The sequence below is a fragment of the Poromitra crassiceps genome (assembly GCF_964638095.1).
Source record: "Poromitra crassiceps genome assembly, chromosome: 19".
NCBI lineage: Eukaryota > Metazoa > Chordata > Actinopteri > Beryciformes > Melamphaidae > Poromitra > Poromitra crassiceps.
Window position 1 is genome coordinate 20,772,840 of NC_139646.1, and position 25,367 is coordinate 20,798,206.

Sequence of the window (25,367 nt, forward strand, 5' to 3'; positions counted from 1 at the left end):
TTCTGTGCAACTTTGTAGTCACAGTACTGTATGTGTGCGGTTGTCCGGTATTTTGTCCATGATAGCCAAACACAAACATAAATAAATAAATAAGGCTACAATGATATCAAAGGTAAAAGCAAAGTGGACACAGCAAAGACTAACAACAGTTCTCCATATCCAGACAAGAAGGCTGTACACATGGGACTCAGGGGCTGTTGTCCTCTCACATGGACACATGGTGGCAGCAGAGAGCTAACCTCACTAGACCACTCTCTCACAGCTGGGTGAAGCAGTCGGCTACACAGGCGCAGTAAGAGGCAGCATGCATGCAGAATTCCTTCACTTTAAAAATAGATGTGTTATTTTTTTTCGTTGCTGTTGCCCTGGAGAGGTCCATGCAAGGATAAAAGCTTGAACTGTTGGTTGGAAATGTTGGCTCCAGATGCACATAGCCTTGATAAAGTATCAAGTGAAGCACGCTCCAGGCATTGCATAAAACAGAAAGATATTTATAACAGTGCCAGCAGCCATGTCCAGCTGTGCTATCTGAATGAGCTTTTTGGGATTATCATCAGATTAATGACTGTGCAGGGCTTATTGGGTGACGAGGTTAAAGAAGCCAGCCCAAGCTCTCAAGTCAACAATAGATTGATAATTCCTCAAACATTTCTACATTACCAGACAGTACCAGGACCAGTACCAGTATTATTATTTGTACTTTAAGTCCAACATAAATGCTAACATAATGTGCTTCCGCTGAAAACAACACAACAACAACAACAAACATAAGTTGAGCTGTGTGGTTTCTCCCTGTAGGAAACATTTGCGTGGGTCATTCTCTGGCAACAACTCCTCATTTGGAAAGATCCGCTTTCATGTGGCAAGCAAGGAATGACATGGTTAGTGCAGTAGTGTATTTGTCTCTTTTGGACAGTCTTACTCTTCTTAATAATGAAACTGCACAGGACACACCTAAATACACAACACACAGCTATTCAAATGTATCCCTGAAAGCATATTGTCTAAATCAGTGGTTCTTAAATGGGGGTCCCAGGGACCCCCAGGCGTCCTTGAGGGGGTTCCAGGGGGTCCCCAGCCAAAAGGGAGGTAATTTATTTTCACTATAATTCCATTCAGTAAGTAACACACAATTACTATTTTGGTCATGGGTTTTATACACTTTATGTAATAAAACATCTAAAAGCATCAATCTTATTATCATATGGGGGACTATGGGACAAAATTCTATCAAATGGGGGTCCGTGGTCTAATCTTTGTCAGTTTAGGGGTCCTTCATGTGAAAACAATTTGAGGACCACTGGTCTAAAATGCCCTAATGCAGTGGTTCTCAAACTTTTTCACAAGGACCCCTAAACTGACACGCGGACTCCCAGTTTTTTCCCCCAGGGTCGCCCATCTGATCATCTTTTTGCTTTTAGATGTCTTATTGCAGAAAGTGTATGAAACCTATGACTAAAATAGTCATGCATTCTGTCATTATGATACTTATAGATGGAATTATAGTGAAAATAAATGATCCACCCTTTTTGCTGGGGACCCCCTGGACCCCCCTCAAGGATTCCTGGGGGGCCCCCGGACCGCCCGGACCCCACTTTGAGAACCACTGCCCTAATGTGCAAGAATCTATGAAGAATGTCATTGCTCTCATCTGTTTCAAAATCTCATTGTGTTCTCTTTTCTTCCTAAGTATTGCAGTAACATGCAGATTAGATGCGACAGACATAAGAACGCAGTTTTACAAGACTAACCTCACTGAAATCATGCCAAATGTGGGAACATGGAGGTCTTCATGCCTGTCCTTTAGCCATAATCTTTCGCTTCTTTAAAAGCTGCCATCTTAGTTACTTTTAAAGAGAAAAGGGCAAAGAGTGGAACCTCTTTTTTGAAATGGTGCATCTTGTGTGTGTGTGTGTGTGTGTGTGTGTGTAACATCACTGAGGATAAAGCATTACGTACATGAGTTTGTGTTTGTGCGAGAGCAGGGTGATGATTAGGGGCTGCTCTGTTTGCTCATGACCTGACATGGGGTGAATTATGGAGGCACTCCTCCTTAGCAAACTTGAGCAGAGCTCTGGGAAGGGATCTGGGAAGGGATCTGGGAAAGGATCTGGGGCTGCTGGTTAGCGAGCATCTGAGAGAATGAAATCGCTCATATCTGCTTGAGAACTCTTGAGATATCGCAATGAAGCAATGAAAACGTGGCCCTGGACTTACTTTTATCTGTAATTTTTTTTATCAAGATTCCTAACAGATGGTGAAATGTGACATTGGATGTGTAGTGTATTATAGTCTCCGTGAAAACTTTTGCAAACATCATAGACCAACAAAGGGTCATGTTTACTACTGATGTACTCTGAGTCTTAGTGCGCTTTCTTTTGCACAATGAAGAGCATTGTCTTTTTGCATTTGATCTTATTAAGAAAGCCCGTTATTCTTATGGCAGCCAGGCCCACAGTTGGCTGCCTGCAGCACTACAGGAGTGAGCCAACATGGTAATGATATCATCGGTGAGGTCATAACGCTGCATCGATTTGAATTCAAGAGCACTTCACTGGCTATAACATGCTCTTTTATGCCCTATTGCTCTGATGTCATGCTTAATTCCCATGATGTCTTCATTTTGCTGTTGGTCTGCCGTACACACTGACTGCCCTTTTTTAAAGTACTAGATCAGTGGTTCTCAAAGTGAGGTCCGGGGACCCCCCGGCTTTCCTTCCAGGGGGGGTCCCGGCAAAAAGAGCAATAATTTATTTCACTATCATTCCATCCATAAGTAACACGGTGACAGAATGTATGATTATTTTGGTCACGGTTTCACACACTTTCTGTAATAGAACATCTAAAAGCAAAAGTCTTATCAGACGGCGGACACAAAATCGTATCAAATGGGGGCCCGTGGTCTAATTTGTGTCAGTTTAGGGGTCTTTTACGTGAAAAGGTTTGAGAACCACTGTACTAGATAAATTAAGACTTGATTTGACATTTTTGCCAGAGGGTACTTTTTTTTTTACTAGTACTTTTGTTACTGACAGCAGCAGCGCATATCATTCATATCATTCAATACCACAATGCACATTTGTGTGTTTACGGTGCCAGGAAGACCTGAGCACACTCTTGAAAATGTTGGAACTTACCGTTATGTGTAGGTGAGCACATGATGCTTGCTTTAGCATCGCCTCCTTTTTGGTGCAGCTGGCTCTGACTGAAAACAAAAAGACTCCAATTATTCTCAGTGCTTTTCAAGCCACCTCGCTTGGCACCGGCGTGCTGGTGGGATGATTAGGCTTCTGTAAAACTGGTTAACATTTGCAGGCAATTTAAAATTGTGGGTTGAATGGGGTTGGCTTTTGCACTGATACTTGCACTCCAAGGAAAATATACTGGTGTTTTTCATTATTTGGGTTATTTAGGTGATTATCTTCATCAGGTTTTGTTTTACATTCTCTGTATTTGCGATTGTGTTTCGTGGCTTTATTATGATGTTTTGAGCAACACTTGCAGTCCTGATTCATGAGTAAAAGCGAACTAATCGCCAAGGGAACTCATCATAAATCTTGTACAGACCAAAGTCTGTAACCTCACCTAGCCTCCGTAAGTTGGCAGTGTTACTCCTTTTGTCATTTTGGGTTACATTTCATTCCCCTTCCCTAAGACCTATTCAGGCAAAGCATACATTGCACCCAGGAATTGCACTGTAAGGGTACTTTCACACTGGCGCCCCGGTACCATTCCCGAGCACACTTGTCCCCAAATTGACCCCAATTTAGTTTAGTTTAGTTTATTTGTTTGACAATTCAAATTAAAAGGACACCTCCATGGTTGCAACACCAGAATACATGCACAATTAAAAGAACATCAAGGATAACACAAAAAAGTTAGAGAACTTATTTCCATTGTGGTCCTTGTTGTAGTACACAATTTGGGAACGCTTGATGAGTGTGAACGTTCCGTTTAGTTTCGCGGCTGGGCGCTCAACGGGGAACCGTATCAATAAATGATACAAGTCTGTCTGTATTCCACAGTACATGGGAAAACTGTGTGTTGCTTCCTTTCACAGTCCAGTGTCATCATGCTTACTCTGTAACATTACCATGTAATGCTCATTGCACACCATGGTACATATGGATGTGAGAATAACCAGGTCAGTCCATAGCATTAAGCGCTGCTTTCCTTTTACAATGCACTTTAATCTTTTTGACTGAGTAAACAGAATGCTGTACTAAGTAGTTTTACCGCAATTTGCAAGAAAATGAATGCATGGTAGCCATGCAGTAGAAATAAATCTGACAATACCAAATGTATACAGCCCTAACAATCTAGGCGACTCAGTATTTAAGAAAATGTACCAAGAAAGTACATTAGATGAAACGTACAGTATGTGCTCTGTTGGGAGGTCATTATTAGTCATGTATTTCCCACATAGTTTCCAAGAAGTTTATGAAACCCTTTCCAAGTGGGTAGAGTAGAGCCACAAAGAATTCATATATTTGAAATAGCTAATAATGGAAACTTTTAAAACGGCATTGCTAATATAATAATCCAAACCAACTAGATTCCTCCTTATTTGATGGGTAATAGGAGAGATTGTTTCTAAGAAAGTGTACCTTAAAGGGATAGTTCACATCTTTTTTAAGTCTAGCCCTACAGTATTTGCTACTTGGTAGAGTTCTTTCTCAGCACAATCCATGCTGCTCCTCATAATAGCTCTGGAAAGTTGGGTAAAAACGAATGCAAGGTCACTGGGGTCATGCTCCTCCTGTCTGTACAAGCTGACTGAAGCTCACTGAAATGTACTTTGTGTGCACTGTGTGTGTGTGTGTGTGTGTGTGTGTGTGTGTGTGTGTGTGTGTGTGCGTGTGCACTGTGGATGACATTTTAATGAGCCTCAGTCGGCTTGTACAGTACATACAGGAGCGTGACCCCATTGACCTTACATTCATTTTTGCCCAACTTTCCAGAGCTACTATGAGTAACAGCATGGATTGTGCTGAGAAATAACTCTACCAATCATCATAATCATTGCTAAAGTAGCAAATAGGGCTAGACTTTAAAAAATGTGAACTATCCCTTTAAGTCCCTTGGAATTATGCTGTTAAACTCAACCACAATAGAGAGCCGCAGGGATGACGTATTTTTGTAGGCAGAATGCGGAAGTCCCGAACTTCCTGGTTCTTCACTGTTTCTGTCTATGGGATTTTTGAATGGGTTTTTGCCGCGATGCTTCAAATAAGGTCTCTGAGCAACGCAAGCTTAATCAAACGCGAACCAGAGTTCAGTCGGATAATCTTCACACATGAGGACCACTTTCATGAGTTTTGTAGCGTAAATGCGAGCCCTAGAAGTAAAATGCTCGAGCTAAGCTAATCCAGAACTACACACTGTCGCATAGGCTTCCACGTCACGTCTGGACTGTTGTTGATGTGTGTGCACTGATTACCCCGGGATGAACGGGCTGAAGCAGGTGAGGGAAAGAGAGTTTCCGTGTTCGTCCTTTGAAGTGGTGACGTTATTGACGTATATATCCCCATCGACTCAAAAGTGTAGTCTCATTTAGCCGTTTGCTAGCTAGCCGTCCTTTTAACGGCACGTAAAAGCTTCAAAACTCGTAAAAGTGGTCCTCGTGTGTGAAGATGATATTACTAAACACTGGTTCGCGTTTGATTAAGCCAGCGTTGCTCAGAGAGATTATTAGAAGCATCGCGCCAAAAACCCATTCAAAACTCCCATAGGCGAAAACTGTGAAGAACCAGGGCTGTTAGCATCGATGATTTCCGGACTCGTTACTGCGGCTCTCTATGTAGTTACTTGAACTGATGAGTAATATACATAAGTAAAAGTAATTAAGCTGTCAGCTCAGCAGTTATTTAAAGGCCTATACTTGCTAATTTAGAGATAAAGTTATTTACCTGGTAAAAACCTAATAGTTAGGGTGACTCTAAAAGAAAGGGTTACCTATTTTCTTATGTGGAACCTTCAATCTCCAAGGAATAAAAAAGCATGTTTTTTTTTTTAATCTGTTTGCTTTTTTAAATCAAATTGTGCATCAACCATCCTACAGCTGTAAAGAAAAAAGAAAAACACTAGACAAAATTGTATACATCATCGTATAAGTTGCTGATACTGAAATAAAGCAAAAAAAAAAGTTTGTTGAATAATCGACAATTGTTTCTTACCTTTGCATCTGTGCCTCTGCTGTTAACTTCTGGTCTTTACCAGCAAAGCCATCAACCCCAGGTGAGTCGGGATTGGTGGAGCCACTGCTAAGCCTATCACTGCTCTCGTAGCCAGACTCTGTCCTTTGAATGGTCCAGGTGTCGCTACGCAACAGCGTCTTGGGGCCCCCCTTCAGTCTGCCGCCCCTCTGTTGGTTGGCCCTGCTCTCTGACTCCAAAGAGCTGTGGCTCTCCGTCTCGTGCCGCTGCTCGTCCTCATAGATGGTCATCAAACACTTCTGCTTCCGCTCCTCCCTGTTCCGGACATGCTCCCGCTCGCGGACCTGTTCGGCGTGCGCCCTCTCCTGGGAGGACGGCTTACTGCGCCGTGGGCTGCTATCGTGCTGCTGCTGCTGCTGACGACGCTGTTCCAGTTCGTTCAGTACACTATCCACGTTCAACACCTCCCGAATGGGTCTCCATGTGGACTTGGGTTTGCTGCGGCTTCCTCCTCCTCCCCCGCCTTTGTCCCCTGGCTCCTGGCAGCCGTCCTGGTCGCAGCATCCGGGGGAAGTGTTGCTCCTCCGGCTGTGCCCACGCGCCTCCTGAGATCCTCTGCTCGAGTGGCTCAGTGACTTCTCAGTCCGTGGGCAGCTCTTTAGTTTCTGCTCCGCAGGTGGCCTCAGTCCATTCTCCGGTGGGGATGACGATCTAGCATGTGCCATCTCTAAAAGGAGCGGACATGGAGCATTTTTGGAAGGACCATTTCATACATGTTCTGACGTAGGTATTTATTTATTATTGTCTGTTATTTATTTTAGTTTTATCAAGTCATTTTTTTTTAGATTTCCCCACCGTTTTCTCCCCAATTGTTCTTGGCCAATGGGGAGAGTTGTAGCCTAGCACATGCTTCCTCCGATACATGTGCAGTCGCCAGCTGCTTCTTTTCACCTGACAGTAAGGAGTTCCACCGGCAAGACGTAGCGCGTGGGAGGATAACGGCACCCCCCCCCCCCAGTTCCCCTGCCCCCGAACAGGACACATTATACCCTTAATCTGGCTTCCCACCCGCAGACACGGCCAATTGTGCCTGTATGGACGTCCGACCAAGCTGGAGGTAACACGGGGGCTCGACTCAGCGAGCCTCGTGTTGGTAGGCAGGGAATCTACCGCGTTTGGGGTTGCCTCTCTGACATCAATGTGTTGTGAGTGAGATCGATGTGTACTGTACACACTATACTGTACTGTACCTTTGTGTTGCGACGACGGGTCAGTTCTACGATGCCCTCTTTCCTTTTTCGATGTCTCACCAGGCCGCTGCAAATTCTCCATGGAAGTTTCCTGGAACTTATTTGGACTGCCGAGGGGCCGCTTTCCTGAGGGAAAAAAATCGTCAAAATGCCAAATGAGTTAGTTGCTCTACGATACACAAAGCATGCTTTGATGGTTGCAAAATTCCACCTGAGGCTCTTGAAATTAGAACGTTCATATGAGCCCTGAACTAACCTCCACTGAGGCCTGACGTCAACTGAGGAGGTCGAAAATAATTGTGATTTGTGGCTAAATTCTCTCTGTCTGCAGAAAGCATCCTGTACCATGCCACTGCATAACAACAAAATAAGGGTCAAGAGCTTTACAACACAATTCTCCAGCAAATACACTTCATCAGAGACCCCTGCATCTTATGGCATTTACTATTGGGTATATATACACTGTGTCCCTTGAGGGTATTGAGTCTGGTTCACAGGTTGGGCTCTCCGACCACAAAGCTAGCTCACAACTGTCTGTTGTCCTGTCGTTCTTCTCAAATTTCAATATGGTGGAAATGCAGTACTCTCTTGCCTTGCATCTTTACTGCAGACGATGCAGAAGACAAAGCAACAATCTAACCAAACTGATCCCACTGCATCGTTAAGACAGAGCAACAATCTAACCAAACTGATTCCACTGCATCGTTAAGACAAAGCAACAATCTAACCAAACTGATTCCACTGCATCGTTAAGACAGAGCAACAATCTAACCAAACTGATTCCACTGCATCGTTAAGACAAAGCAACAATCTAACCAAACTGATTCCACTGCATCGTTAAGACAAAGCAACAATCTAACCAAACTGATTCCACTGCATCGTTAAGACAAAGCAACAATCTAACCAAACTGATCCCACTGCATCGTTAAGACAAAGCAACAATCTAACCAAACTGATTCCACTGCATCGTTAAGACAAAGCAACAATCTAACCAAACTGATTCCACTGCATCGTTAAGACAGAGCAACAATCTAACCAAACTGATCCCACTGCATCGTTAAGACAAAGCAACAATCTAACCAAACTGATCCCACTGCATCGTTAAAACAAAGTTCTAACAAGATTGTATGGTCAAAAGATGCAGAAAAACCACTGCTATATGTCACGGAAGAGATGAAGAAGCTGCTCTTTTGTACAGTAAGACTATTAACTGCTCATATTAAAAATGTGGAACAAGACAAGTCTTGTTTTTTTCTGGTACGTTACGCCACATTCTACACTACAGCATGCAAATGTATCCTCTATAATACCGTTTGTCACCGTTTATATTCTCTGTCTCAATGAATGATCGAGTCTAGTAGGCAAAAACATGCTTCCACACACACACACACACACACACACACACACACACACACACACACACACACACACACACACACACACACACACACACATTTCTGTTACAACCTACAAAATACCAGCATAATGTACCGTAATAATAGTGACAGGTGAGGGAAACTCTGTACAGCCTCTCTACAACCTAAAGTAGTAAAACATAATTGGATCAAGCTGTGTTCATGGGCATGGGAACTGGATGTGTTCCTCGTTGACATGATGTTATAAACAGTTGTGAGTATTGAGTAAGCTATAGTATTATAGACTTTCAGTCTTTATATAGAATCATCTTGAGTGAGGACTCTCTCCGGGTGCCTAAGAGCCACCCCCACAAACCACCTACCTGTCCTTGCTGGTATCGCACCAGCAGGGATCAGACGCGAAGCAGCCACATTGGCCCTTGCTCGAAAGGCACAAACAAATAAAAACCCACCTCCTCCACAAGATCGTCACAGAAACACCTCAACACAAGCGCCTTAAGTCCCGACGCCCCTTTGCCATACACGCCCAAGATCTGGTCCACACAACACCAGCTGACATCCATAAGCCCTCATGGGTCAAGGCAAGATGGAGGGACCAGTGGACGTCAGCCGAACCATCTAGGCTCCACCGCTACATCAAGGACCCCACGGCGTTCCTGGCCAGCACCTGCCCCGAAACCAATGGTCGACTCTCAACCGCCGGAGGACAGGCGTGGGGTGTTTCGGGGCAGACATGCTGAGGTGGGGCCTCACGGACAGCGGCGCACATAATGAATAGCTGCCCAAAACACCGGCCACCAAACGGTGATCGTGGCTTAATTGACCTGGACGATGACACAGTGGTCTGGCTCGCTTCAACGGAGCTGAAAGTCTAAGAACAAACGCCAGAAGAAGAAGAAGATCTTGAGTGAGGTTTGATTGGCTCCACCAAATGACAAAAATAATATCAGGTGTACACCCAACTGCTACAGTACACAACTAATACACACTTCAAAGTGTTGCCTGAAGCTACTGTATACTGACAAGTTGTACAGCCATAAGCAAATGTAACAATACAAGGCGATTACCGTATTAAGGTTGTAGTTACTGTATGTACAGCTAAAGATAAACTAGTAGACAAAGTGTGCCAGCACCCTGCGTGGTAACCTGCCGCCATCGGTGTGTGAATGGGTGAATGTACGTACTGACTGTAAAGTCAGTGGATAAAAGCGCTATATAAATGCAGGCCATTAGACAACAAGATGATAAAAATAATACTTTTTCTCATCCAAAGGAAAAAATAATAATGCATAAGAATAGCCTGATTATCACCAATAAACCACAATATGGAATGTGCATAAAAAGCAGAAAATACAAAGAATGTTTAAAATGTTTAAAAGCCTCACCACAGAACCCTATTAGAGTCAGAACCATGCTGAAATCTAACAATTACGTACACTTATTTTCACAAAAACTGGAATCCACTCCCATTCCAGTAAAAGTGCCTGGACACAACTCTAAAGCAAACCCCTCCATCTAAAAGAGCAAGGCGCCATGGCCAAAACACCAAGCAGACAAGTTATTGGAAGCAAATCTGAGAAGTTGGTAGGGGAGGAGTGGGAAGTTGGTAGGGGAGGAGTGGGAAGTTGGTAGGGCAGGAGTGGGATGTGGGAAGTTGGTAGGGGAGGAGTGGGAAGTTGGTAGGGGAGGAGTGGGATGTGGGAAGTTGGTAGGGGGGAGTGGGATGTGGGAAGTTGGTAGGGGAGGAGTGGGATGTGGGAAGTTGGTAGGGGGGAGTGGGATGTGGGAAGTTGGTAGGGGAGGAGTGGGATGTGGGAAGTTGGTAGGGGAGGAGTGGGATGTGGGAAGTTGGTAGGGGAGGAGTGGGATGTAGGAAATTGGTAGGGGAGGAGTAGGATGTGGGAAGTTGGTAGGGGAGGAGTGGGATGTGGGAAGTTGGTAGGGGAGGAGTGGGATGTGGGAAGTTGGTAGGGGAGGAGTGGGATGTGGGAAGTTGGTAGGGGAGGAGTAGGATGTGTGGAGTGCTCCTGCCTGCAGCAGGGATTAGGCAGGCAGGCGTGGGTGGTAATCTGCATGCAACAGAAGCATCATCCTCATGTCAAGTCACACAGGCCAGGACAATGTTTCTGCTTTAATAGCACTCTCTCTCAATCCCAATGCAAACCATAACTGTCATTTGTCTGGTGAAATCGCTATTCTTATAGCACCGCCATTGGTCATTGTCATTTAATTTTAATATTTAATACCATTTGATGTGATACTTTCAAAAATTGTTTTTGCTGCTCAAATAGATTGTGATTTAAGGGAATTACATTATCAGACAAATTGAAAATGATCAGTACTGTAATCCTGATCCTATACGTTATTCATTTGTATTACTTTACTTTACCAGTTTCCCAAAAAGTTATAACTGGTAATGGTTATTGCTCTTACAGCAGTTGCTTTCTGGCAGAAAATACTGGCTGGTTTTACAAAATGTAAATGTGGATATCTCCATGGAAACCCCTAGCTACCTTGTATAACCTGCAGTAGGACTATACAGCAGTAGAAGGTTATTTCACAAATGTATATATATTAAAAATAATAATAATAATAATCCACATCATCATCTATGTTCTCAAACAAATTTCCTTTCCTGACTTAAAAGTTTGGAAATAGCCCCCCGAAAAATCATATGGCCCTGATCTGTTGAATGCATTTTGGGGGGAATTTTACTAAACGTAAAATTTTTGACTAACAAAGTCCACTTTAAACATACACTATGCAAGAATGTGTTAATTATTGAATAGATAAAAACACATGGGGTAATGTGTACTAAACAATTATTATGAGTGAATTATGATATTATACTATAATATGCCCCGGGTTGTAGCCATCCCATCTCGAATCGGCATCGGCGCGGAGCCTATGTAACAATTACCATTATTGTAGTCTCGCTTGCCAGCCTCCCCTCACTTCCGTGAGAGGAGTCTGGCGGCGCAGGTCTCCATAGTGGAATTGCGATGGGCGGCGCTTAGCGGCAGTGCCCTTGGAAAATAGTTTCCAACAATCCGACTTGCCATTTTCAGCGTGTAGCAACGAGCTAGCATGTAGGTTTCTGCCGTTAGCTTGCTAGCTAGTTAACGTTGTTGTTTTCACTGCGGCGGCAGGGGACTATCTACAGCGACACGCAGGGATGAGGGACGGAAGCCGCTCTGATTGACATGGTCAGAGCCAATGCCTGAGCTTGTAAGCGGGGAGCGGAAATGCCGGCAGCGTCTGAAATTGTCGCCTGCAATGGGAGAGCAGCTGTAGAGCAGGGGAGGGCTTATGCCAGCAACCTGTTTCCATGCAGCCAGACTACCATTATTGTAACAAATGGTTTCTCGAGGTCATGTCATAAAACTGTGGGAAAATAAAAACATTTAACTACATAGTTGGATCTGGAAAAGAACAACATTGCTTGAGATAGCAGTAAATCCAACAAGGCCATATAGTCCAGTGAAAACAGGCCAGAATGCCTAGGCCCTAGATAATTAATCTGATCTCTATTGGCCCATTTCCACCGGTGGTATCAGCGCGGCCCCGCCCAGCTCGTCTCGCTTTTTTGTCTCATTCCACCGATCAAAAACGTGGACAGCCCGGGTTGAGTCGGGGTTGAGTCGTGTTAGTTTTGGTCCCTGCTTTGTTGAGGTTCCAGCGCTGTGGACCCGGTACCATACCGTGACGTTAAAACACTGCAGACGACTGATTGGTCAGGCAGAATCGTGTTTACTGTCTACTGTCAATGCTGGATACCAGTTTAGTGGGGCTTACCCTCTCTTCTGTTATTCCCATCAGTCTTTTGTGTTGCTGCCTTCGGCTCTGGTGAAATAAAATCGATCTCCTTGCTCAGCTTTAACATGACGGTGGTTTTCAATTGTTTTGAGAGAAAAAGTTCGCTCCTTGGGAAGCCCTTTGTAGTTGCGTGTAACGTCGGCTCCGCTAGGCCGGAGGCGGGGGTTTAGCGAAGCCGCGGTCTTGCCTGGTGAGTTGCCGCCGGGGTAGAGGCTTCCCTTCTGCCCGTAGCGCAACTTCCGTCCCCCGTGCAGTGCATGCATGTGAGTTTGAGTAACAACAAAGTGATATCCATTCTCCTGGCCGATTCTCACATTTGCCCATGTACATTGTAGGTCATTTACAGGCACCAGTATTTCATAAACAGTTTAAAAGTTCCGTGTATGGATTTAATTTTAACGTTATACGTTATAGCCTACTTCAGCTATGGGCGGAGGACAGATATGCGGTCACTATGACGACCAGGTGTGGGCGGAGGCGAGTAAACTTCCTATGGAAACAGAGTCTATATCAAGTAGAGATGAGTAAGACCAGGTCGAGTAGAGCTGTACTGTGCTGTTATATGTGGTGGAAATGAGCCATATGCCTAAAAAAAGGTGTACGCAACCTTCAAAAAAAGAAAAAGAAAGGCCAAATACGTGCATCTTGGAAGTCCATGAGGACTAGTGCAGTGGACTTAATGTGTTGACAGTATTTGTATTAGATTAGACCCATTGATGACTGCTTTAAGGTTTAAGGCTTGTCTTACCTGTCATGTCACCATTGACTTGGGCCTTGTAGCGGGAACACATGGTGGTTTGCCTTGGTGCATCTTCACTGGATATGGGACTCCCCTCAGGATTGGTGTAAAATAAAAGCAGTGGCTGGAAATGTCCCCGGATACATTTAGAGGCAACATCTTTCCATTTGGATCCGATCTGGGAAAAGAAAAAATCTAAGAGCTCTGTGTGTGTGTGTGTGTGTGTGTGTGTGTGTGTGTGTGTGTGTGTGTGGGCGTGCATGCGGGAGTGCGTGTGTTGCTGGATTTCAAAGAGATATGGGATAGTCATCACAATCCTGGCTCCTGATTGGCCAACCTCGAATTCAAATGAGGTAAACAGCCTGAGTGGAGGCTTTTTATTTTAAATGCTGATATATGGCCGATATACAGTATCAGTGCATCCCTAGTACATTTTGAAAAGCATTGTATTTATATCTGCATCTCGTTAGCTTCATAGCATAACTGCCTATATTGCCTATATTATATTTTTTGTGTTTGCCAATAGGTGGCGCTATGCCATGTCTGTGTGTGTGTGTGTGTGTGTGTGTGTGTGTGTGTGTGTTTAAAGAGGATGTAGACTTGATGTCAAAAACGCAGTGTAATAAGTCTCCTAACCTCCTTTACAGTAGCATCGTCAAAAAACATCCATTTTGCAGACTTGGTGTGAAAGGCGAAGGCTGAGTAATGTTTACTGGAGAAACAGATCATCCCCACCAGATGCAGCTCACTCCGTTTGGCACTCTCATCAGTGACGCGGTTAAAAAGCTGAAAGGCAACACATTCAGACAAGTTAGAGCTACACGTGTTGCTCTTTGGCAGATGCTAAATCATCACATAGTGTGAGGATACAAATCTAGTATAAAGTATAACATTTTTAATAGCCTTGAAGACCAGTGAAGTATTTCAGTATTTTGGGGGGAGTATCTGTACTTAGTATTTATATTGCTGTCAACTTTCACTTTTACTATACTACATTTCCTAAGATATTGGTACTTTTACTCTATAGTGGGGCTTTCAGGTACTTCATCCACCACTGTTGAAAACTATCACTAAATCTAAGTTTGGAAAGAAAGAAATATGACAATACACGACCTTCAACAATATTACTAATTTATTAACAAAAATCATAAGACAGCTGAGAACTATCTTATGTCATTTTGCAAAAGTACATGTTTAATTATTCAGCTGGAGGATATCTCATTTTGGAGCAAAGCTCTTACAGCACAAGTGGTGATTCTTAGCGTGTCCTTTTCGAGCAGTGTTTCCCAAAGACTGGGTCGCAGGACATTTTATTTGGGTTGCCAAATAAATTTGCAGAATTTCTTCCATAGTCTTTTACCGTGATTGGATTTTAGACTTTTAAATACCGTAATGTTTTTTAAGGGAACCCTGTTTGTGGAGTTCTTAAAGTGCACTGAAACTGCCGAGTCAGCTCTTAAGGTCTTTGCTTTGTTTTCGTATGTGTTTTTTTTAATCCGTCATCTGAAAACATGTGTGACACGTGTGACAAATTTGGACGGAAAATACGGACTTGGTGTGCAAAGGCCTTTACCCCGGAGAGGTTGAGACGGGGTCCGAGTGACCTGATGACATCGTCCGTGAGGTCAGACTGCTCTGCGTCCCATACAAATCCAATAGTGACAATCTCCGGACAGTTCATGAGCACGCGGCGGATCTTGATGCTCTGACCGCAGTTACTCTGCAAAACATGCAATAAAGAAACATTATAAATTGACAAAAAAAATCACAATTGATCCTACAAAAGCTTGTTCACAGACATTAAAAACATTACAATTGCAAAAAATAAATAACAAAGAAACTAACTAAATTAATTTCCTAATATAATTTATTTGTCAAATTAATATGATTGACCACCAAATTGGTACTATAGTCAAGGCTAGTTTCAAAGGTTCAGAAGACAAATACGTAACGTCAGCATAGACATGTCACTGTCATTAAGTCCATGCTGTAGCCTGTGATCTATGGACGAATAAAGGGTTAAGGGAACAGAGCTACAGTACACCTATCTGACGCACAGTGAAATGGTAGACAGCAGTAGCCAATACAGATGAGAGAGAAACAGTGCATAAGCCCTTACTGCTATTTATATCCTAACTCTAGTCTGGCACCCTCTCCTTCCGGCCGCTTCAAGTGCAATGTCACAGCAGAAAGCACAGAGAGAGTCAGCGCACACGCCGCACGTTCACAAGAAGCAGCTGTATTCACTTTACTGTACCTACACAGTAACTGTTAACCAGCATCCGTGCTTGAAAACACATGAGAAAGACACGGGAGAGTATTGAGCCACCACTTGGTGAAGTTGTAACTGTCTGTAACTATTTTCAGAGCACTGGGTCTCAAACTTCTTTGGCTTCAGTACCCACTTCCACTGATTTCAAGTACCCCTTTTATTTGAACTGCAAGAGAAAACTATAGCATATGATGCAATAAATGAATGATAACCATCTTTCGAAGAATATCATGTTACAAAATAAGAGCAAGAGCTGCAATTAGTGCCTCCCTGAGCATATTTATTTTATCGTTTTATTTATTTTCGTGATTTATTCTTAAATTTTTTCCATTTCCCCCCTTTCTCTCAAGCACCCCCTGTAGTACCTCCACATACCCCTAGGGGTACGCATACCCCAGTTTGGCAACCCGTTTCAGTGCAACACGCAGCGACCCCTGAGCCACATACCGGGCAGGTCCGTAGGTCGCCTGTGTTGTTTGCTGCCTGCAACAATTCTCCGAACATGTCGGACCTCAGCCGCTCATTCCTCCCCATCATGCCATCAACCTGCTGGCTGTGGCAGAAAGAAACACACTGTGTGGACGCTGCAAGGTTGATAAGGAAAGTGACTGTGTGGACGCTGCAAGGTTGATAAGGAAAGTGACTGTGTGGACGCTGCAAGGTTGATAAGGAAAGTGACTGTGTGGACGCTGCAAGGTTGATAAGGAAAGTGACTGTGTGGACGCTGCAAGGTTGATAAGGAAAGTGACTATGTGGACGCTGCAAGGTTGATAAAGAAAGTGACTGTGTGGACGCTGCAGGGTCGGGGTTGTTGTTGAAATGGGAAACGTGCCAAAATATTACCAACATGTGTACCCTCATTTTATTTAGCACCTTGCGAAACCAATGGTTAAAAAGTGCTTCATAAAACAAGTGTGTGTTACATTGTATTCTTAGAGAAATGATCACTACTAAAGGATACTACTACGGTAAGTGAAATTTAGCCATTACAGATATCCTTTATTGCCATTTCAGATGCCATGATTGACTAGCACAGTCATCTAATTTAGCAGCATTAAGAACATTTCCTATTTAGCAGATTTATAACATGTAATTCAATTCCTATGAGAGCAGCTGCTGTATCAAATCAAGCGCACCTGCGTATGTCCCTCAGCAAATTCACAATGAGCACTGAGAGCAACACACATAAATACACAAAGATAACGCACAACCAGATGATTAGCTGGCAATTAATATGACAAGGCCTCAGGAATCATTGTAAAATCTAGTAATATGCATGCTTGACTTCTCATCACTGCACACATTTCTATAATGGGGGATAGTTTTTTTCCCCCCTTCTGATTTCTCCCCAATTGTACTTGCCCTTACCTGCTATCCTGGTCATTGCTCCACCCCCTCTGCCGATCTGGGGAGAGTCGTAGACTAGCACATGCTTCCTCTGATACATGTGCAGTCGGCATCGGCATCGCCAGCCATTTGTTTTGACCTGACAGTGAGGAGTTACACCGGCAGGACATAGCGCGTGGGAGGATCACGCTATTCCCCCCAGTTCCCCTCCACCTGAACAGGTGCCCCCCGACGACCAGAGGAGGCGCTAGTGCAGCGACCAGGACTGATACCCCACCGGCTTCCCACCCGCAGACACGGCCAATTAATGTGTCTGTAGGAACATCTGACCAAGGTTCCAACCACTGGTTCCAACAGGAACAGTTACATCCTCACTAAGGGAAAGTGTAGGACTATGAATAAGGACTACAGTAACCGTGAAATGTTCAGTGTCAATCTAATGTTCATTTACAGACTACCACTACAGCTGCTGAAGGACCAAAAGGAAAAACTGTGTTGATTTAAGATGCACAAAAAGTGATCAATTGATACTTGTGATTCTAATATTGGGCAAAATCATGTTTAGTATTTCAGCCAGAATTGGTAGTACAGTAAATGGAGGTGCCATACTCACCACAAAGCAGTGGTTGAGACGTAATGTACTAATTCGGTGAATGGGTGGGGGTCTGAAGATGCACCACAACAACGACAGACAAACTGCAAAAGAAAAGATGGACATGATTTTTTAACAGATTGTTAGAACATTTAACATTTACACTCACTAAATGGTCATAAACATGTTGCAGCTGTAATATTAGGGATAGTTCACATTTTTTAAAGCATATCCCTATTTGCTACTTACCAGTGATGATGTTGATTGGTAGAGTTCTTTCTCAGCTGTTCCTCATAGTAGCTCTGGAAAGTTGGGCAAAAATGAATGCAAGGTCACTGGGGTCACGGTCTTTTATGTTTAAGGTGACTGAGGCTCACACACATTTCATCCACAGTCACACAAAGTACATTTCAGAAATCTATCCAAATCTAAACAAATGGACTTTGTGTGACTGTGGATGACATTTCAGTGAGCCTCAGCCAGCTGGTAAATACAGGAGCGTGACCCCAGTGACCTTGCATTCATTTTTTCTCATCTTTCCAGAGCTACTATGAGGTACAGCCTGGATTGTGCTGAGAAAGAACTCTACCAATCAACATCATCATTGGTAAGCAGCAAATAGGGCTAGACTTTAAAAAATGTGAACTTATTTTATAGCTGCTGTAGGAAAATGAGTATATTTTACCCTCTTTTTTTTTTTTTTTACATAGCAGTTTAAATGGGAAAAAATATATGTACCTGCTCATAAAGCATCATTGCAAACTTCTGATGAGTAATGCAGGATTTGGATGAACAAGCATCAGTTGCAGTGTCTGAAACTATGTGTAAATGAATCCGCTCCAAGATGTTCTCCTAGAGGAAATAAGAGCAGGTACAATGCCAGTGTTGAGTATAATAGTTAATATACCTAACAAAATGCATACACAGTTAATATACCTAACAAAATGCATACACAACTCACAATAAGAAAACTTGTATACATTCAGAAACTTTAAACATATACTAGGCATTGGAGAAGAGAGAGAAAAAACTCAAAACAATGTTAAAACAAATAAATAAAGTTGATACCAATTGGACTTGTGTAATTCAAAGTACCGGTATATCCTTAACATGTCAGATTAAAAAGCCATGAGACCTAAATGTTTCACACTTTCACTTAGGTCTATGGGTGATGACTTCCTACAGGTCAGTACTGTGCACTGTGAAGAGGTCTTTTCCTACAGGTCAGTACTGTGCACTGTGCAACGGTCTTTTTCCTTTCCCTTTGGTTTGACTCTGAAGAAGACACTTTGTGTGTCGAAACGTTAGTCTGCTTGCACTTATTAAATTGCCTTAACTTGTGCTCCAGATTGTTTCTTTCTCATGTGTTCACTCAGTCCCCTTTTCTGAGAAGCACCGGTTGGGCGCAGTTCGTCAGCTGAAGCGCGGATTTCCCTCTGGTCTTTTCCTACAGGTCAGTACTGTGCACTGTGCAAAGGTCTTTTCCTACAGGTCAGTACTGTGCACTGTGCAAAGATCTTTTCCTACAGGTCAGTACTGTGCACTGTGCAAAGGTCTTTTCCTACAGGTCAGTACTGTGCACTGTGCAGAGGTCTTCTCCTACAGGTCAGTACTGTGCACTGTGCAAAGGTATTTTCCTACAGGTCAGTACTGTGCACTGTGCAGAGGTCTTTTCCTACAGGTCAGTACTGTGCACTGTGCAAAGGTCTTTTCCTACAGGTCAGTACTGTGCACTGTGCAGAGGTCTTTTCCTACAGGTCAGTACTGTGCACTGTGCAGAGGTCTTTTCCTACAGGTCAGTACTGTGCACTGTGCAAAGATCTTTTCCTACAGGTCAGTACTGTGCACTGTGCAAAGATCTTTTCCTACAGGTCAGTACTGTGCACTGTGCAAAGGTCTTTTCCTACAGGTCAGTACTGTGCACTGTGCAAAGGTCTTTTCCTACAGGTCAGTACTGTGCACTGTGCAAAGGTCTTTTCCTACAGGTCAGTACTGTGCACTGTGCAAAGGTATTTTCCTACAGGTCAGTACTGTGCACTGTGCAAAGGTCTTTTCCTACAGGTCAGTACTGTGCACTGTGCAAAGGTATTTTCCTACAGGTCAGTACTGTGCACTGTGCAGAGGTATTTTCCTACAGGTCAGTACTGTGCACTGTGCAAAGGTCTTTTCCTACAGGTCAGTACTGTGCACTGTGCAGAGGTCTTTTCCTACAGGTCAGTACTGTGCACTGTGCAGAGGTATTTTCCTACAGGTCAGTACTGTGCACTGTGCAAAGGTATTTTCCTACAGGTCAGTACTGTGCACTGTGCAAAGGTCTTTTCCTACAGGTCAGTACTGTGCACTGTGCAAAGGTCTTTTCCTACAGGTCAGTACTGTGCACTGTGCAAAGGTCTTTTCCTACAGGTCAGTACTGTGCACTGTGCAAAGGTCTTTTCCTACAGGTCAGTACTGTGCACTGCACTGTGCAGAGGTCTTTTCCTACAGGTCAGTACTGTGCACTGTGCAAAGGTATTTTCCTACAGGTCAGTACTGTGGACTGTGCAAAGGTCTTTTCCTACAGGTCAGTACTGTGCACTGCACTGTGCAGAGGTCTTTTCCTACAGGTCAGTAATGTGCACTGTGCAAAGGTCTTTTCCTACAGGTCAGTACTGTGGACTGTGCAAAGGTCTTTTCCTACAGGTCAGTACTGTGCACTGTGCAAAGATCTTTTCCTACAGGTCAGTACTGTGCACTGTGCAAAGGTCTTTTCCTACAGGTCAGTACTGTGCACTGTGCAAAGGTCTTTTCCTACAGGTCAGTACTGTGCACTGCACTGTGCAGAGGTCTTTTCCTACAGGTCAGTACTGTGCACTGTGCAGAGGTCTTTTCCTACAGGTCAGTACTGTGCACTGTGCAAAGGTCTTCTCCTACAGGTCAGTACTGTGGACTGTGCAGAGGTCTTTTCCTACAGGTCAGTACTGTGCACTGTGCAAAGATCTTTTCCTACAGGTCAGTACTGTGCACTGTGCAAAGGTCTTTTCCTACAGGTCAGTACTGTGCACTGTGCAAAGGTCTTTTCCTACAGGTCAGTACTGTGCACTGTGTAGAGGTCCTCTCACTGAATATGCACGTCAAAAGCAGCAGGCCTCTAAAGTGAAGCGTGCATGTTGACGTACAAAGCACTCGGCCGCGTCGTCCATCAGGCCGAGCTGGAAGCGCTGCTCATCCTTAAAGGTTTCAGCCAGGGCGTTACGCAGGCTGTCCGAGGGCAGCACACGCTCACGACTCTGCTGGAACTGGCTGAAAATACTCTGGAAAAGAGATTTTTTTAATCAATAATTTACCTGTAGTCAAAAATTAAAAAATATATATTTTTAAATATAATAATAATAATAATAATAATAATAATAGTAATAATAATAATAAAAACTATATATATATATATATATATATATATATATATATATATATATATATACAGTATATATAAAGCTCCTAATGATAGGAGCCAGACAGAGCAGCGGTGCCTGCTGTTGGACAGGTGACCTGTCAATCATGCCCCAAAAACATAGTCTGCTTTATCATCAATTTTACTCTAAAGGGGACCATAATTTACAAAATATTGAAGAAGTCCTGAAACTATGGATTGAGATCATAAACTCATTAGGAAAGTGTCGACTGAGGCAATAAATCAAGTGAGAAGTATGCTCATTTTTCCAATTAGACTTCTCTTAGACTGTATAAATAGTTGAGTTATATAAAAAGCCATACCCCATACAGTTGTGATGAATGGTAAAATTAGCTATTGAGACCAAAACCGTTTTATGAACCAGACTGTAAACATGTTTATTACTGTAAAGTTGGGCATATGGGGAATGACTCGCTTTTGCAGCCAGCTCCAAGTGGCCATTCGAGGAACTACAGTCTTTGGTACGTCCGCGTTGGCTCCATTTTTCAGAACTGGAGGTTGGGGCTTGATAATACTAACCTTCAAAGCACAGAAAATGCAGGCATCACCAAGACAGAAGTGACCTGAGAGCTGCCTCAAACTTCTCCTGAAAATGTCCAGCTGCCAAAGCACCTGTCAAGGTTCAACAACAGAATCCTGATACTTAGCACGACTGAAAGTGTTTGTTGTAAGATGTGATATTTCCATTCAAGGATTTCAACAGCTCTAAGGAACTATTGGCATCTCCAACTAAATTACTTAATTAACATGGTTGATACCAAAGACCTCTATCTACCAGGATTGTTTGTTTCAAATAAGTATTGAGACAGATTGGTTAGCCTTCAGCTCAGTGAAAGATCAGTCTTTATTAGGGGTGTCACAATATATCGTCCCACGAAATTTCGCGATAGTAAAACGTCACGATATGTATCGTTGAGATGAAATCTCATATCGTGATTTTTTTTTTTTTTTTTTTTTTTTTTCAAAAGTAGACAAAGAAACGTCTTTGTTTGTTGAAGTTCAATGTGTGGAAAGTAGTTCAGTTGAACAAGTCAGTGAAGAGACACATGAGAAGTTATACAGGAGAGAAACCATTCAATTGAGTTTCTGGCAAAACTGTTTACTTGACAGGAAAAACTGAAGATGCATAAAAAATAGACTAAGAAAAGTCTTGTTGTTTGAGTTTGAAGAAAAACTGAAGATGCATAATGAGAATTTATACTGCTGAGAAACCTTTTAGTTCAAAGTAAATCTAAGTGACGGTGTAACTCATTCTATTTCAAGATAAGCCTTATCTCCAATCTCATGTTTTTTCTAGTTGTTATTGTAATAACAATTTCCCACAAGAGCATGTTTTGTATTTGTGCATTTCAAATAAAATACTACTTTTCCAGTCATATATTGTCATTATTCAAGTTTAAAAAAATATTGTTAAAATCGTATCGTATCGTATCGTTATCGTGAACCCAGTATCGTGATACGTATCGTATCGTGAACTGAGTGTATCGTGACACCCCTAGTCTTTATATAATAATAACAATAACAACAATAAGAATAACAATAAGGATAATAAGAATAATTTATATAGCGCTTTTCACAGTGTTCAAAGATGCTGACGCTAATAGATGCTAATAATATTGTTCTCCAGACCTGAACGGCGCTGTTGAGGAAGCAGCTGTTCTGACCCGGCTCATTCAGCAGGCCTTTGGTCAGAGCCAGAGACAGCATGCTCCCCGGCTGGTAGGATTTCTTCAGGCCCCCTACAGGTTTCTTGAAGATCTTCACCCATGCCATCGAGTTAGAGCCTCCACCTGATGAAATATCACACATTTTGTTTTTGTTTTTACTATGCATGTTCCGTTTGATATTTGATGGTTTTATGAGTTTCCACTGCAATGCCTAACCTTGGATAACATGTTTTAATGTTTTATGACAGATGTTCTGGGCTTGTTATAGTCCCAGGAAGCCCCAGCGTTCGCTTAGGAGTTCGTAATAAAGAACAAAGAATCTGAAATTCAAATACATTGTAACTGTCAAGATTTGGCAACTATAAGCAAAGAGCATAGAAAGCAAGAGACAACGCTCCGGTGCTTTTTTGACAACGGCACTGCCGCCATTTTGGCCTGAAAACACCTCCTTGCGCCAATGGGACAACAGCACAGAACCATGATAGCCGATCAGGGGCAGAGTAGGGCGAGTGTTGCCAAGAAATGTCCTGCTCCCCATGTTGCAATGGAACGACCTATTCGCTTTCAGTTTTTATCAATGTAAGTTCTGGCAAAAATCATAATGTAGAAATTGCATCTACCTTATTTAAAGCAACACTCAAAATGTATAGTAAAACCTGTATAATTCAGTGTGTCCTCTAGGGCTGGGTTAAAACAAACAAACAAACAAACAAACAAACATCACTGATGACATCATCACTGATGGGATGCGCGGGAGAGGACAGAGGGCGGACATGAGGTGAGGAGAGTACCCGATGATGGCCGTCGAGCAGCGAGGGAGGTCGGCATGCTGGCACGAGGGCCGAGAGGTCCGGGAACACGGAGGTCCAATAGGAGAGCGAGGCGGCCGGAGGGAGGAACATTGCGGAGGGGGCGGACCCCCGAGTCTGGAATTTGTGCAATATTCTGTGAGAGACAGCAATGTGCCGCAAGGCATCCAGTCTTCTGGAAAGCCATTAGAAGAAGAAGATCATCACTGATGACATCACAATCGTGACTGAGCCACACCGCCGCCAACCGCAGACTTGCTCAAGGGAGATCACTGATGACATCATCACCGATGACATCACAATCGTGACTGAACCACAGCGAGCCCACAGACACCACCCCCACTTAGCCAATTTGAACTAAAAAGGTGCCTTTTCCCGTGGATGCTTGAAGCTTTAACCCCGTTAAGACTCGCGTGGTTTGGTTCTTAGCGCAACAAGATCTGTAAACATCTGTAAACATTAATAGTTTTAATAATGCACCAGGTCAGAAGGTTCCTTGTACAATTTACAGCATCAGTTCTTTGAGAATGTCTTTCATATCCAAGCAAAATTGGTGAAATATCGATATCGAATCATATCATATCGAATCGGAAATCGAGAACTTGTGTATCGGAATCATATTGAATCTGGCAATCAGTGGCGATACCCAGCCCTATCGTGCTGTGGGTGATGTTGGCAATTCAAAAAAGATTTCCTGTCTGGGCTTATTATAATTGCATGGTACCGTTTGAAGTATAATATTGCAGCTCTGGATGAAAATTTAGTTTGGCTTGGACATGGTTTTCATTACAGCACACTAATCCAAATGAGTGACTTGGTTAGATGCAAGATGAATCATGTTATCCACCTTCTCCGGAGACGGGGGGCGACTTGCTGCAGCTGGACATGCTGGGCGGAGGGAGCTGGTGCACTGGTCTGGAGGCCATGGTGGGCACCTCATCCCCACGCACCTCCACAGCTGGCAGGGGAAGAAGGCATGGTCGGGATCAGCCACAGGGCAGCCTCAGCCGCGTGCCGCTGGGCATCGAACGACAAGCCGGAAAAATCTGGAGAGGGGAGGAGGGCAACAGAATCAACAGATAGACCATGTGCTAAGCATAGGATTATTAGTGTGACATGCAGTGGGTCTGTAATCCAGTGATTCTCAACCTTTTACACATCAAGGACCTTTAATTTAGTCCACATTTAGTCCCCACAAATGGGGGTCCAGACTCCCTTTGACGAGTTTTTCTCTCAAACCAGTCATTGTTTTTTTTTTTACTTCTTGTAAATTAAATAATGCTGAAGTTCAATTTGTTGGTGACCCCCAGGCCCATGGAACACCCCCCCTCCCCCCAGGACCCTGAGTGGTCCCCAGACCCCACATTGAGACCCACTGCTGTAGTGCAACTAGGAATGCGTGACAGAGGAATAACAATAGATTTAAGGCTTTTATAACTCCTCAAAAGGAGCTCACTACCCAATTCTTCAAGACCAATGAAGTATAGTATATAAACAAAGGAGTAGGCCTATAGCAACGCAGACAGCCAAACATGAAGCTCAAATGAGCTCAATGTAGGCTACCAGATAAACACTAGTTTGGTGTTCATTCGTGTTGTACTGTATGTAGCCTACTAGGCCTACTGCTAAGAAACAATAAGACCTGCTTGAGTTGTGTGCATGATTGCATTATTGTGTCAGTATTTTTTAAACACCAAAAAACTACAGTATAATAATGACACAAAAAGCTATAAACCCCCTGAGCAGCTTTTCGTTGGAGCAGTGAAAGCATCATTTCAGACTAGTAGCAGATGTCCAGATGCCTGATCATCATCAGGCAGGTTGTTTGTTTTATCTGCAGTCATCCTCTGTCCTTTACACTAGTACTTGGCCCTGGCCTGCCTTCTTTAGCTTTAA

The 25,367-nt window shown here is 43.3% G+C and overlaps 1 protein-coding gene across 1 annotated transcript; it reads right to left on the reverse strand.

Annotated features, from left to right (window-relative positions):
* Positions 1–3,087: 3,087 nt before the first annotated feature.
* Positions 3,088–24,382, reverse strand: usp53b (ubiquitin specific peptidase 53b; the record flags this gene model as incomplete). The annotated part of the gene is made up of 13 exons (XM_083655833.1): positions 24,319–24,382; positions 22,625–22,785; positions 21,515–21,607; positions 20,703–20,837; positions 18,286–18,399; positions 17,569–17,651; positions 16,056–16,161; positions 14,910–15,056; positions 13,973–14,122; positions 13,346–13,514; positions 7,406–7,531; positions 6,177–6,882; positions 3,088–3,199 (listed from the first exon to the last, which is right to left on the reverse strand). Exons 1-13 carry the CDS (start codon positions 24,356–24,358, stop codon positions 3,088–3,090), a joined length of 2,142 nt encoding a protein of 713 aa, XP_083511959.1. The 5' UTR covers positions 24,359–24,382.
* Between the last annotated feature and the right edge of the window lie 985 nt (positions 24,383–25,367).